Genomic DNA, 13,722 nt, shown 5'->3' with positions numbered 1-13,722 from the left:
GGAAGAATTGTTTATTTTTAGTAAGCCCAGCAACAGTGCTTCCATTAAAAAAAAAAAAAAGAGAAATCTCTAGAGAGCTGAATATAGCGGTACTCCCAGGACGGCTTCATTGGTTGTGGCTGTCAGTGCCACAAGAAAGGAGTAAATCTGGAAGAGCACTTGAAAAGCTTACGTACATCATATAGCTGCTTCAAGGGCAGGGTCCTTCTTTTATATCATTTTTATGTCTTATTAAGAGCACCTGCAAATCCAACATAAATTCCTTTCTTTTACGAAGAAAACAATGATAGAGGAATGTATAGCTATAGTTAGTAGACTTTTTTTTTTCAAAGAAGAGTGTGTATTTAAGTTTTAAAAACTAATCCTTGGCTACGATACACTATTGGAACCTTTTGTTCTACGTTCAAGGTAATTCCGGTGGAAAAGCTGGTCAAAGGGCGCTTCCAAGACAACTTGGATTTCATTCAGTGGTTTAAGAAGTTCTTTGATGCTAACTATGATGGGAAGGAGTATGATCCCGTGGAAGCTCGACAAGGCCAAGACGCTCTCCCCCCACCAGATCCTGGTGAACAGATCTTCAACCTGCCCAAAAAGTCCCACCATGCAAACTCTCCCACTGCAGGTACGTTACCTCTTGGAGAATTCCTTCTCTGCCTCTGCAGATCGTTATAAACGGTGATCCCTTTTATGTAAATACTAATTGGAAATATTTTCCTTGTGTTCATGGACTGTTTCTCCTGCGCCGTCATAGGCTCAGCCTCTGCGGTGGCTTAAGCTTTCTTGGCATGTTCTGGTTTGGCCCAGCCCCATCAGCCCCAAGGTCTCACACTGAACCCCTCTAACAATGACAGGGATTCTAGTCATCTCTGATGGTGGAGGCAAAGGAGCTTAAGCTTTTTGGTGCATAATGTGTCTGTACTTTATAAACATAGATTGTTGCTTTCATATAACTTCAGCTTTTTTTTTTTTTTAATGATGAGTGGAATGCTTCCTAATCTTAACTGCTGCCAAGAAAGCAAAAAATGACTCGAATTGGGTTTTTTATGTGTTGATTGTTCAGGTGCGCTAGACTTGTAAGTGAACAACATGTGACTATTGCTGCAGCTTTCTGAAATACAACTGCAACTTCATTTTTCAGTGCCTGTTTCTGGAGCAGAAACAAACAACTATGTCCAGTCTTTGGTGTTCATATAATACAGGATGATTGGGCACTAAACAGAAGCCTTGTTTTGTTTGTTTGTTTAGTAACTGGGAGTTAAAAAATAAGAGACAGGAGAAACCAAAACTTTATAAAAGTTACTTCTAAGCAGGTGGCACCAGTGTTGGGTGCTCGTAGGTGTTTCAGTTTGTACCTACAGAAACACATGAGTACACGAACGCATGTGCACACACTCGTGCACTCTTAATTCCTTTGCTGCCCTGTCCTGGGCTTGCCTTTTTCAAGATAGCCCAATAATCAAATAACCCAGCTGAAAACTAGTCATTAATTCTGTGAACTGCCTTGGTGGGGGCTCAGATGCTCACAACTCCTCAGCCCTTGTATGGGTGGAATAGGCAACCGAGATGGGTCCAGTGTGATGGCTCTTAGATAAGATTCGGTGGTGGCAGAAGTTGGCTTTTTCATGGAGAGTATCCATCTCATTAAATTGGAGCATAGTTCAGAATTGGGATGTGCAGGACACTGGCTTCTGTAGACCTAGTGGTTGTGAGAGTGTGTGACCGTTATGTGATGTTAGGTGAGGTAAGAGCTGTAGCTTTTATTGCTGTTTTCGGTATGTTAGAGCAGGAATATTTCAGTGAAAGAACTGTCATTCATAGGTTCAGCGCCTGGGCAAGTGTGCTCGAGGAATGCATCTTACCCCCTGACATTGCAGAGTCCAGTTGCTCTCAGGTTGCTTTTAGGCCTTGCTGGCTGCTTGTTGATGGATCCCGTGGGGAATCTGTGGATCTGCCAGCCACAATCCCCTCTGCTTCGTGCAGGACTAGACAGGGAGCAAACGGGAGCACCTTGGAGTGGGAGACACATCTCTGTAGTTGGGAAATCCCCTCAAGAGGTGAGCACCGGCACCTCAGCGTTGTGCGTTTGTGCACACACGTGGTTGGAAATGAAGGAATATTCGTCATAGTTGTTATGGGAACCAGAATTTACTGTGTGACACAAATGAGCTATGTCCTGAGTGCGTTACTCATGCGAGCACTATGCTGATTTAAAATGGAACAACCCATGTGAGTAAAACAAGCTTAGCCATTTCTATTAAAAAGGCAGCGAAAGATAAGCTCCCGTGAATTTTCCTATGGCAGTTTAAGGATTTCCCACCCCATCTGGAATTTTATCTTCCCTGGTGGCACAGTCAGGAAAAGGACATGCCTGCCCATGAATAAGTGCAGTGTCAGGTGGCCTAGTTTAAACTGCTATCTATAGCTTTTGTGTCCCTTTTACTCTGTTAGCATAAGCTGCTGGGTTTCCAGTGATGTGGCTGAGGTTTTAGGCATAGCTTTACTTGCACTGACTTTGTTGTGGATGCAGTAAATGTTGTGGGCTGCTTGCTGTAACAGCCCCTTGCACCAATGCAGCCAGCATCAGCCAGCATCCAAAGTAGTTTGCTATCACAGCCTGCCTCTTTTTGCATACCTTTTTCATTCTAAATGTATTTTTCATGATTTATTTCACATTAACACTGAAGTTTTAAAATGTTAGTGTTATCTTGTTTAAATTTATTAGCAAAACAAAAAGGAGCAACAGCAAGATACAGAAATGAGCACATCTTTTAACCCAGTCCAAAAGTTTTTAAGCAGCAGGTGTAGATATACCTAGATGTGCTTGTCTGTTATTTAGTGTCAGGAGCAAGCAGGCATATGGACACTAGATGATTGTATCTTTTTGTCATTGACCTTTAAATATTATAAACTGACCCAATATATAGTTTTTAAAGAAATAATATATTTAACTACTAATAAAATCACTTCAGATGTCTTTCAGATGATTCATGCTGTCCACGGTACAGCTGTTGCAGTACCCTTTGTGAGAGCTTTGTTTCTGAGTGATTTAAGAGGTGCTAATCTCTTCAATTCTCCGTAACTAGTTCATAAGACTCTCTTCTAATACTGTGTTTTCAAAGGTAGACTAGCATATAACTGTTTCTCGGTTAATGAAAAAAAAAGTCAGTTCTCTAAAGGCTGCTCTGAAAGCTAATCCTGAAGGTAGCAGTTCTGAGTAAGAATTATTTTGGGGGCTTTAATTTGATGCTGAAGCTTCACAGACCCATGGTGTCTGGTAACTGTTTTTTGTACCTGTAAGTGGGTATACACCTATATCTATGCAAGCAGTCATTTTGGTCTTAAAAACGTTTGTTTTTCCATGTTTTTAATACAAGCAACCCAAAACTTGGAGAGAAGTGAAAAGGCAGCGTTAGCCGGAGGGCAATCCAGCGAGCGCTTCCCGGCGCATCCGAAGGAAGGCGGCCGTCTGCAGAGTCAGCGCAGGTCACGGATAATGCAGCTCGGAAATGGAGGCAGAAATAGTTCCCTGCAACTAATCTTCCAGGCCACCCTCATGTTGCCTTGCCTCCGTCTCAAGGGACAGAGCCGATTTGTCGCGGAGCTGATGGCCGTGTGGAGGGAGGTTGACTTTTATAAGGTAGCTAAAGGCTCCTGGTACAAATAGTCTTCTGCAGTGAGGGTTGCCAGCCTGCAGTCCCTGCTGGGGGACTGGGTACGTTTTCATCCTTTAAGGATTGGTACCAAGAGCACAGACCACCATTGCAGGCTTTCTGCCAACAGTCCCACAGCTGCTTTTATATATAGTGCCATCTGCCAGCCCTGAGCCTTTAGATGTTCTCCTGTAGCTCTGCTTTGCTCTCACGCAGTGGTAAACAACCTGCAGATGTAGAGGCAAAATTATTGTAAGGGATTAAAATATTTAGTGCATTGTTGTTTGTGCTGGTTCTAATGCTGCTGGTACAAAATAGCCAAAAGCTTCATCCTATCACATTGAAATTTTTGATCGGGTTGTCACGGTTGTAGCTCGGTGTCTTATGTAAGTATTTCTGTGTATCAGAGCAAATCTGCTCACAGCACTGCTTTCTGTATGGGTGCAGGGTGTTACATGGGTAAAAGACTGCCTGATAAAATTAATTATTTACAGAGTAAGCTAAAAATGTAAGAGGCTCTGAGATCTGAGGGCTGTTGGACTTTTTAGTTTGAAATATTCTGTGAGAGCAGGATGACTAAAGCAGAGCTGGAAAATACTGGAGGATCACATGAGGGCTAAAAATAATCACTCTATGACAGGGAAAATAACCAGGGCAGAATGAACAGTTTGTCCATGGATGTGTTATATATAATGCATGTGCCATCAAAGAGCTGATTATGCAAGAAAAACCCTGATTTTCTGGAAGCATGGTATATCCCACCGTAGCAGATGTGCTCTAAATTAATTTTGAGGAATAAACATGTTTAATGCAAAGAGAAACAGTTGTAGCTTTAGCAGTCATGTTAAGATTAAGAATCCTAGAGACTAGGGAGCTCTTTCCAAGGCATCTTCCTTTATTTTCCGACAAAACTTGCCCCTTTTTCCCCCCTGCTGCTGGCAGTTGGTGTTTGCAGCGTTAACATCTGTTCGCCGGGATACGCTGCTGCGGAGCTGGGAGGTGACAGGCGGAAAATGCTTTTGTGCCTAGTTCATGGGAGAGCACAGAGCAACGGGAACGGCGTGTGCGGCGCCGGCCTGCCAAGGTGAGCAGGGAAACGTCTCCATCCTAATATAGGCACACGCGCGGCACCAGCACGAGCCACGGCCAAGCTGGAAAGCCTTTGGGACTAGTTAGCAGCACTGCAGGCCGCGGGGTCCATCCTCTGGAGCGACGACTCTGCTTGCAAAACAGGGGTGAAAATCACTGCCCTAGTGGTAATGCTGAATTTGTGTCTAGCTTGCTTAAATTTTCCATGATATTTTGTGTATCAGTATATCTCTCTGCATGTTTTCTTTCCGTTTTCATTTTTGGGACTGCCCTATTCTGACAGGTAACCAGATATTTGCAGAATGCAGCTTTTTCGGAGGGTTTCAGTTTTTCAAACATTTTCCTGTTAGGTTTGTGCTGAATAGTTTTGTACCTTGTGTTTGTCTGCTTGAAGATTTTTCGGGAGAAAGAAGAGGGTCCATTTTCGAGCGATTAATGTTCGGCATTAAAATTTGGTTATTTTAAGTCTCAAAAGGTTTGGTTTGCAATGGGAGAAGGCCGTGGTTAGCTGCCACCAATGGCATCTTCTTCCATTAAAGATGAACCAGATGGCCACACTACTGGAGAAACCTTTTCGTCCAACAGGTAGACTCCATTATGAGTTCTTGCTGGGATTTATCCTTTCAATTTTATGAAATAAGCTTCAATTCTTCCTGCCCCGGAGCACAAAATAACGCAGGGACACATGCAGGAGTGCCAGAGGTCTGGTCGGATTTTGTCCAAGGTCATGTCATTCCCATTAAGCATCGCTTGGCATCACTTGTCCCATTAAGCATCCCGAATTTGAGGAGTTTCTTGCATCCCTGTGTCACTATAAGCATCTGTGGATATGAATTCACCTACTGTTCCCTGTCAGTTAAACTGGAGGGAGACTTGTTGTTTAGTTGATGAAGAAAGTGTGAGCTCTGTGGCCTGTGGGATTTGTTGTTGTTGTGTGTTTCTGTTCGTTTGTTTTGTGTACATTTCAAGGCTGTTTTTGGGGAAGGGTTTTTTGCCTTTTTTTAGTTTTTCTTATGTGGCATGTGTCAGGAATGCTGTGGAGTCCCAGAAAGTCCTCAAATCGGACTGAGGATAATGCAGCATGTGATTCCCAGATTCCATCGGAGCGCTGGTGGTGAGCGGTCACTCAGGTCCGGTGCTCGCTCGAGGCTCCCGTTGCTCTCCACGCTGTCCTCGCGCACGTCCACCCTGCAATCGTGCACATGTTTGCATGGAATTTTACATAAATATTTAACAGCGTGCGAGTGACTCATAGAGCTTCAAGGAAAATTGCCCTCCTAGCAATAGTCTAGTCTGTAAGACCACACTTGTAATATAAAGTGATGTGGAACTCCAAGCTTAGCTTTGTTTGTACACAAAACCTCGACAGTGCCAATGCTTTTACTGTTTTAAATCTCCAAAGTGTACATCTGTCTGTAAAACTTGTATGTTTAGCGAAAAGAATAATAAAGCTGAGCTGTGGAGGAAATATTTAATTATGATGGGGCTAGCTAGATGATGACTAGTAATTGCTTCTACAGCACCAAAAATAGAAAACTGTAATGCTCGTCAGAGCTGTTTCATCTGACTTATTTCAGTGCAAGAAGAAAATAATGCGTCTTTGGCAAGAGTTAGTGCTAAACTTAACTTACTTATCTCTCATAGTGTTATATGGGCAGATATAAAAAGGACTGAAGCAGCTGTGATACTGTTTTGTTTTGTTTTTAAGAAAATATTGTATTACTGTATTATCTGTATTACTCTCAAATCAGAGCATGCTGTAATGGGAGTTTTCACAGAATTGCAGATTGGTTGGGTCTGCAAATGGTGTGGTCCAATCCCGTGCTCAAATAGGGTTGCCTTCAGCAGGCTGCCCAGAACCTGACCAGTTGGTTTTTGTTTGTCCACAAGGATGGAGACTCCACAACTTCACAGACTCACAGAATGGTTGATGTTGGCAGGGAGCTCTAGGGATCCCCCAGTCCAGCCCCTGCTCCAGCAGGGACACCCAGAGCAGGGGCACAGGGTCCATCCAGGCGGGTTTGGAGATCTCCAGAGCAGGAGCCTCCACAGCCTCTCTGGGCAGCCTGTGCCAGGGCTCTGGCACCCTCACACCAAAGAAGTTCTTCCTCACATGGACATGGAGCTGCCTGGGGTTCAGCTTGTGCCCGTTACCCCTTGTCCTGTCACCGGCCACCATGGAGAAGAGCCTGGCCCCATCCTCCCTACAGTCACCCCTCAGGTACATATTGATCAGATCCCCTCTCAGCCTTCTCTTCTCCAGGCTAACCAGGCCCAGGTCGCTTAGTGTTTCTTCATATGAACAAGCTGAACAGCACCGGGCCCAGTAGTGACCCCTGAGAGATACAACTGGCCACAGGCCTCCAACTAGACTCGGCCCCGTTTGTCTCCATCTGCCATCCAGCCAGTTCTCAATCCATCTCCCTGTCCACTCTTCCAACCCACACTTCCTGAGCTTTCCTATGAGGATGTTATGGGATGTTAACTTCTCTGGGCAACCTCTTGCAGTGCTCAGTCACCCTCACAGAGCGGGGCTTTCTTGTGTTCAGGTAGAATTTGCTGTGTGTCGGTTTGTGGCTGTTGCCTCTCGTACTATCACAGGGCACCACTGAGATCATTGCCCAGTCGCCTTTCCTGCCCTCCATGTTGATATATCCATGGTATATACCCGTGTTCAGAAGAACTGCTCAGTTCTCCTCCTCCAGGCTAAGCAGGCCTGGAGGCCTCCAGGCCTCCATCAATTTTGTGACCCTTCACTGGACTCGCACCGGTAGCTCCCTGTGTTTCCTGTACGTGGGAGCCCCACGCTCCAGAGGTGGCCTCATAGGTGCTCAATGAATGGGAAGGCTCGCCTCACTCAGCTGACTGGTTATGCAGTATTTTCTATGAAAAATACTTGTATAATGTTTTGGGCCTTCTCAAAATACATAACTGGAACTTCCTGCACTGCTGTCCAAGCCAAAAAAATCCAGTGTTTTTGTGTCAGAGATCTCATGGGGTATCAGAAAAGTCTTACTGAAGACTTCACAGTCAGGATAGTCACTACCACTATGAGCTGATTTTTTTTTTTTTTTTTTTTTTTTTTGCAGATAGAAAGTAATATCTACATAGAAGACCCTACCTTGGTGGGGCTTGAAACTGCTTGTATTATATAGCACCTCAGAGCAGTGAATAGGAGTTTTTGCCCACTTGCCCCCTTGCAGTAACGGAGTACAAAGTCCTAGTGGTGCTCAACAGCAGAGTCATTAAGTCTATCAGGATCCTTCATCTGCATTTAGATATCTGGCTGTCTCAAGCACTTTTCACTGAAGCATTCTTCTAACCCACATCCTTTAATCCGCTTATGAAATGAAGGAAATTCCACGATTTACCTCTGAACTGATTCAGTAACTGATGTTTTAGCCTTTTTTGCCTTTGTGTTTTTTTGTGATTTTTTTTTCTTTCTAATTGGGAATTCAAACTAGAAATCCCTGGGCATTCTGTTGTAATTAATTTCTAGCCAGCTGTCGCTGATCCTGTCTGGAATGCTGAGATTATTTAGCCAGCGTTTAGCTGCATTACTGAAACGGGAGCTGATCCTGAGCGGTGGAGCAAAAGTCAACTGCCTTTGATTTGTTGGGACGTTATAAAGCTCTGTAACTCTTGGCTATAGAAATTCAAAGGGCTTTTTGCTATAGAAGGAGGGCAGACAAGGTGTACTTGGTGCTATCCAGCTCTCTGTGTCTGCAGACTGGGGTGATGTGAGCTTGCTCAGCACACCCTGGGAGGGCAAAGTAAAGTCCTAGAAGCTGGGCAAATTTCCTGTGCTTCCACATGGACAACACAACAAGTGTTGCCCAGGGAGAAGTTCAGTGCTGCCCTTAGGTAGAAGAAGAGGGGATCCCGAGAGGGAAACCTCTTGGACCAACTGAGGTTTCACATCTGAAGGTCCATAGTGCGTTTATAGCATTTAATTTGCACTTGAGATTCTAAACTGCTTATTGCAGATGTGGACTACAATAAAAAATCAATGTCAATACCTTGATTTGGAGTGCATATGTATCCTGGTAAATTATGTATGGTAACTCTTGTAGTTGCGTGTGAGATGGCGTGCGTGTGGTAGCAGTTCAGGGAATAACCTGAGGCCAAACTAGCATGTTGTGTATCTTGCATCTTTTGACATTTCTGCTGTCTTTTATTTATCTGCCAATACAAGTAAAAGTTATTTTCCAGGCACAGAGAGCACCTTAGCAATCTATTTCTTAAACAATTGACTTTCAGTTCATCAAAATATGCTCTGAACACGTGAAAATATAGAAATAAAGACAGGGTGCTAACGTTTGACATTGCCCAAAAGAAGAAGTGGCAGCAAACGATGTTGGCAGTTCTGCCTTTTTTTTTTCTCCCCACAAATTATATGTTTGTTGCTGCTCTGAGCATGATAGTAAAAGAAATGTAATTTCAGGCATGTAGACCGCACTCAGTTTTCCCCAGCTTTTGCCAGTATTGTAACCAAAACCAGCCAGAGGTGTCTTCATGTGTCCATTATCATAAGGATTGAAAAATCAGCATTGGCTGGATTGGAGGCATGAATTTGTTAAAAAAAAAAAAAAAAAGAGAGAAACTTTTTTGCGAGTTTCATATGAAGATACTGAAGATACTGCAACCCCTTGCACAGAGATGTTTGCCTGCTTGAGCACTTAGGAGCACCTGGACACACACACTAGTTGCTGGTTTTGCTGGGAAAGATGGCACTCTGAATTTCTGTTGGATTCGCAGTGCAAATAATTACAAACAAATAGCGAAACCTAAGCAGATCAGAACGGATCTCGTGGTTGCCATGGCAACTGCGAGTTTGCTGATGGATTTATTTTTGCCTCCACTGTCTGAATTTTAATGCTCTTGTCTCGGTGACAGTTTACGTCTGAAAATGAAGAGAGCAAAGTGGCAGCTGAGTTGGGTTTATTCCTAGTCTGCCTTTCTCCAGTGGATTTGAAGATACATGTGTCTGTTGAATGTTAGGCTGGGGGTATTGACTGTTAGCATTTGTTTTTTAATGCTGAAGGCTACTGACAGCCCAGGGAACTTCGCACTCTCCTTCTGATTTTTAAATTCAGTTTCGTCATTTTCATTATTTTCAGTTGCAAGCTCAAAGGAAAATTGCTAGGAAATTTGCTTTTTCCATTCCTAAGGTATAGTAGCAACTTCTCCATTGTAATCTTGAAGCAATAGTGAGAATGACATTTTATAGATTTTAATACTTCTATCTCTGCATCACATTACTGGAATGCACTTATTATGAGAATAAATCTTTATTATTGTTTATTTACTGTACTTTTCAGGTGCTGCTAAGTCCAGTCCAGCTTCTAAGCCAGGATCAACACCTTCTCGCCCATCTTCAGCAAAAAAAGCTGCACCAAGCAGCTCAGCATCCAAATCAGATAAAGACTTGGAAACTCAAGTCATACAGCTCAGTGAACAGGTAAATTTGCTTTAGGCATAAAATTAGATTCATTCATCGTCAGAGAAAGGCATGATATCTAATATTGCCCTCTGCTGAATGATATTCTCCAAAGTCATGAAAGTACAAAAGAATGAAATAGCTGGAAAGAAGAAAAAGTGGTTTATTGGTAAGAATAGCATATGAGAGGCACGACTGCTGTCATACCAGTGTTTTTAAAAGGTGATCTTGTGAATGATGGTTGAGTCTTCCTGAGGTCTGAGAGATTTATAAAGTTACTTTTATCTAACTACTTAACTGAAAAGGTTTCAAGAGGAATTAATCTCCCCCACCGTGTTTATGAATTAAAAGAAAAATTATCGGTATTGTGTTGCATATATTGGATTTGAAAGGTGTCCTCTGTTTTATTTGGCAGTAAAATCCCAGTACTGTCTTTGTTCTTATGTATTACAAATCGTTTTAATGTGTCTTTGTGGAGAAAACCAAAGTGTTAGTAATATTTGGGAGTTAGAGATTGGCAGTTGAATTGGTCAATGCAGGCAGCTTTCTGAAGGAGGGTGTTAATGAGCCTTTTGATTTTAAAATGTGATTTACCTTTGTGAAAATGCTTAATTACGTTATAAAACTCTGGAGTCAATAATATTCTGCAATGCAATTAATAAGAATTCAAACTTTCTTCATTATTAGGCAGATGAGGGCTTAGTTTTCATGTATGCTGTGGAATTTTTGTACCACCTTGTCGCTCAGAAAGGCTCTACATTAGATATTGACATCTGACTCAACACGGTGCTGTCGGATTGCAGATTTCTTGGGTACTGTTGCATACGTAAACTGGTGGCTGGTTAACCACATCCAAAACATGAAGTGTTAACGGAATTAGGGTATGATTCTGGGCAGCAGAGAGCACAACAGGGTCCCCAACCTTGTGAAGAGCTCTTAAAATGTTTTAAAATATTCTACAAGCAATGGATGTATATATTTCTGACAGGATCTTCTTTTGTCATTGTAAGAGTGAAGCCTGGAGGTCAGCTTAACATAGCTCAGATCATGACGTTTGTACTTGGGAGTCCCAGTGTGTTCCCTTCAGCGGGGAGCGTTGGTTGGTGTGTGAGCAATGGTGGCAATTTGGGGTTTTTAGTGAAATCCAAAACAGTGGGCACTCTTGTAGTCACTGCTAACAGAGTCCTACAAAGTTCCATTTGTAAAGACTTGCAGCATTATATACAAATAATCCTAAGGAAAACCAAAGAATTCCCCCACCTTGGAGAAGAAATTGTGAGGAAAGCTGGAAAGCTGGGGTTTTAATAGCTAGTTCTTCAGAGCTCGCTTTAGGTTAGCATGGTTTGGGAGGCCTTTTCTTCTGTGCTGGCATGCTTGGAATGTTATTCCCACTAATGATTACTTGTGCTCCCAGGGTATATACTAAGAGCCAACAAGCCATCCTTCCAGCAGCCTGGAGCCAGCCTTCTGTGCCTCCCGTGGGAGCTCTGGGAAGAGCAGGATTGCCTGTTTTTTAGCACTTGCCAGCAGCCAGAGGAGGTGAGGGCAGCAGGCAGGTTTGCCCCTTTGCTGTCTATGTTAGCAGTCCTGGGTTATCGTATTCCTCAGTGGCTGTAAAAGATTTTTCAGCTTTTTCCTCGTGGCAGCTAAGAGAGATGGGAAGCTGTAAACTCATGGGTAACTCGCAGTGGAAGGTTTTGCTGAGCGGAGCTGTCCGCTCGCTGCGTTGGAGCGCAGTGTCGCTCTATGAGCTATTTGCAGTGATATCTATTAGCTTAATGGTGTCCAAGGCTGAAAGTATCTCTTAAAGTGCTCTTAGCTATTGCTCTGGGCAATGCAAGTAAACTAAACGACTCCGAGCAGTGTCCCTGGGATCATCCGTAACACTCCAGCGTTGATCCGGTCCCTGCTGCCGTTGGTCCGTGGCGTTCCCGACGAGCTCCGGAGCCCCGGCTGGGAGCAGCAGGGAGCAGGGCCCTGCGGGGAGCCCTCCCGCTGCGGAAGGAGCCTCTGCAGGGAGCAGCTGCAGGGCAGGGGCTGCGCGCGGCGCGGGCGGCGCGGGCTCTTCCTTGCCCGGCATCAGCCCTCCAGCACACGGAGTGGCACCGATCTGCCAGGAGGGATGAGGAGCTCACGTGTAGCACACACGTAGCAGATACGTAATTAAGAAAAGCATATCTGATTTGGTTACAGCAGTGTTTACTGGAGTTAATTAACTGTGTGCCTGTACGGATTGTTTAATGATGCGGTTTCTCAAAAGGGGATGAATGTGGTGCGGGGAAATGAGGGAAAATGAGGGCAGGAGGCTGAGGCTGGCCGAGCCACGAGCTGCTCGTGCTGGAGCTGCTGTTCAGGCTTGGCAAGCTTAGCATGCAGAGGAGCTCTCGGAGAAGTTAAGGTCTCGCTGTGTCCGGATGCAGGGGATGCTCTCAAGGAATCCACTGCTGCAGGCCTCCAATACGGCCCTTCCTCGCGGTTGAACAGGATGCACAGCTCGAGATGAGGATATTTCCGACTTTTGTTCGTTTTCGCTGTTCCTGCTTTCACGATTAGGCAGTTGCCTGTGAGGTCCCTGGCGAGGGTGCCAACCCCGGGCTGCGCTGGGTGCCGGGGCGGCCGGCGGGAGCTCTGCGCGGGCGGCACGGCTGGCCCCGCTGCCCCGGCGGCCGTGCGGGAGGGAACGCGCTGCCAGGGCACTGCGGGGGACCCGCTGGGGTCACCGTGCAGGGAATCCATCAGCTTGCAGTCGGGCAGAACTGCCGGTAGAGACTTTTCTGTTGACTTGTATTCATTGGCTTAAATGGAGTCTGATCATAGAATCATAGAATCACAGAATGCTGAAGGTTGGAAGGGACCTCTAGAGATCATCTAGTCCAACCCCCTGCACACGCAGGGTCACCTAGAGCACGTGGCACAGGACTGCGTCCAAGCGGGTTTGAAGATCTCCAGAGAAGGAGACTCCACAACCTCTCTGGGCAGCCTGTTCCAGTGCTCTGGCACCCTCACTGGGAAGAAATTTTTCCTTAAGTTCCTGTGGAACTTTTGGTGCTTCAGTTTGTGGCCATTTCCTCTAGTCCTATCAGTGGCCACCAGTGAAAAGAGGCCGCCCCATCCTCCTCACTGCCTCCCTTGAGGTACTTCTAGACACTGCTCAGGTCCCCTCTCAGCCTTCTCTTCTCCAGCTGAACAGGCCCAGCTCCCTCAGCCCCTCCTCATAGGGCAGATGTTCCAGGCCCCTGATCATCCTCAAAAATAAATATGATTAAAATATGATTAAAATGATTAAATTGATAAAATATTTAAAATATGATAAAAATTATTAAATTGAATTTATTTAACATGTTTTTTTTCAGAAAACTCACTTACATAACTGCAGGCCTTAAAATATGAGACCGAATTTGGCTGTAATTCAGATATATCTGGGTCAGTGAGGTTGCCGTGGGCAGCCTCATTGATGGTGCCATTGTCACACCACTGCCTTATGTATTTGGAAGCCGTGTTATACTGATAGTGTATATCCCACTAGTAAGTAACTTACATGTT

At 44.6% G+C, this 13,722-nt stretch overlaps 1 protein-coding gene across 4 annotated transcripts in view; it reads left to right on the top strand.

The window, feature by feature from the left end:
- Positions 1–13,722, top strand: part of MAPRE2 (microtubule associated protein RP/EB family member 2) — a 92,482-nt gene that overhangs the window by 72,885 nt on the left and 5,875 nt on the right. For all 4 annotated transcript variants that reach the window (XM_088536371.1, XM_088536368.1, XM_088536372.1 and 1 more), the window contains 2 exons: positions 409–622; positions 10,061–10,200. In XM_088536371.1, coding sequence (XP_088392497.1) covers positions 409–622; positions 10,061–10,200 — 354 coding nt within the window. The remainder of the gene's footprint in view (positions 1–408; positions 623–10,060; positions 10,201–13,722) is intronic.

The sequence above is a fragment of the Tinamus guttatus genome, unplaced genomic scaffold (genome assembly GCF_059628265.1).
Source record: "Tinamus guttatus ecotype Peru unplaced genomic scaffold, ASM5962826v1 Tinamus_guttatus_pri_ptg000659l, whole genome shotgun sequence".
NCBI lineage: Eukaryota > Metazoa > Chordata > Aves > Tinamiformes > Tinamidae > Tinamus > Tinamus guttatus.
This window is presented reverse-complemented; position numbering and strand designations above follow the sequence as displayed.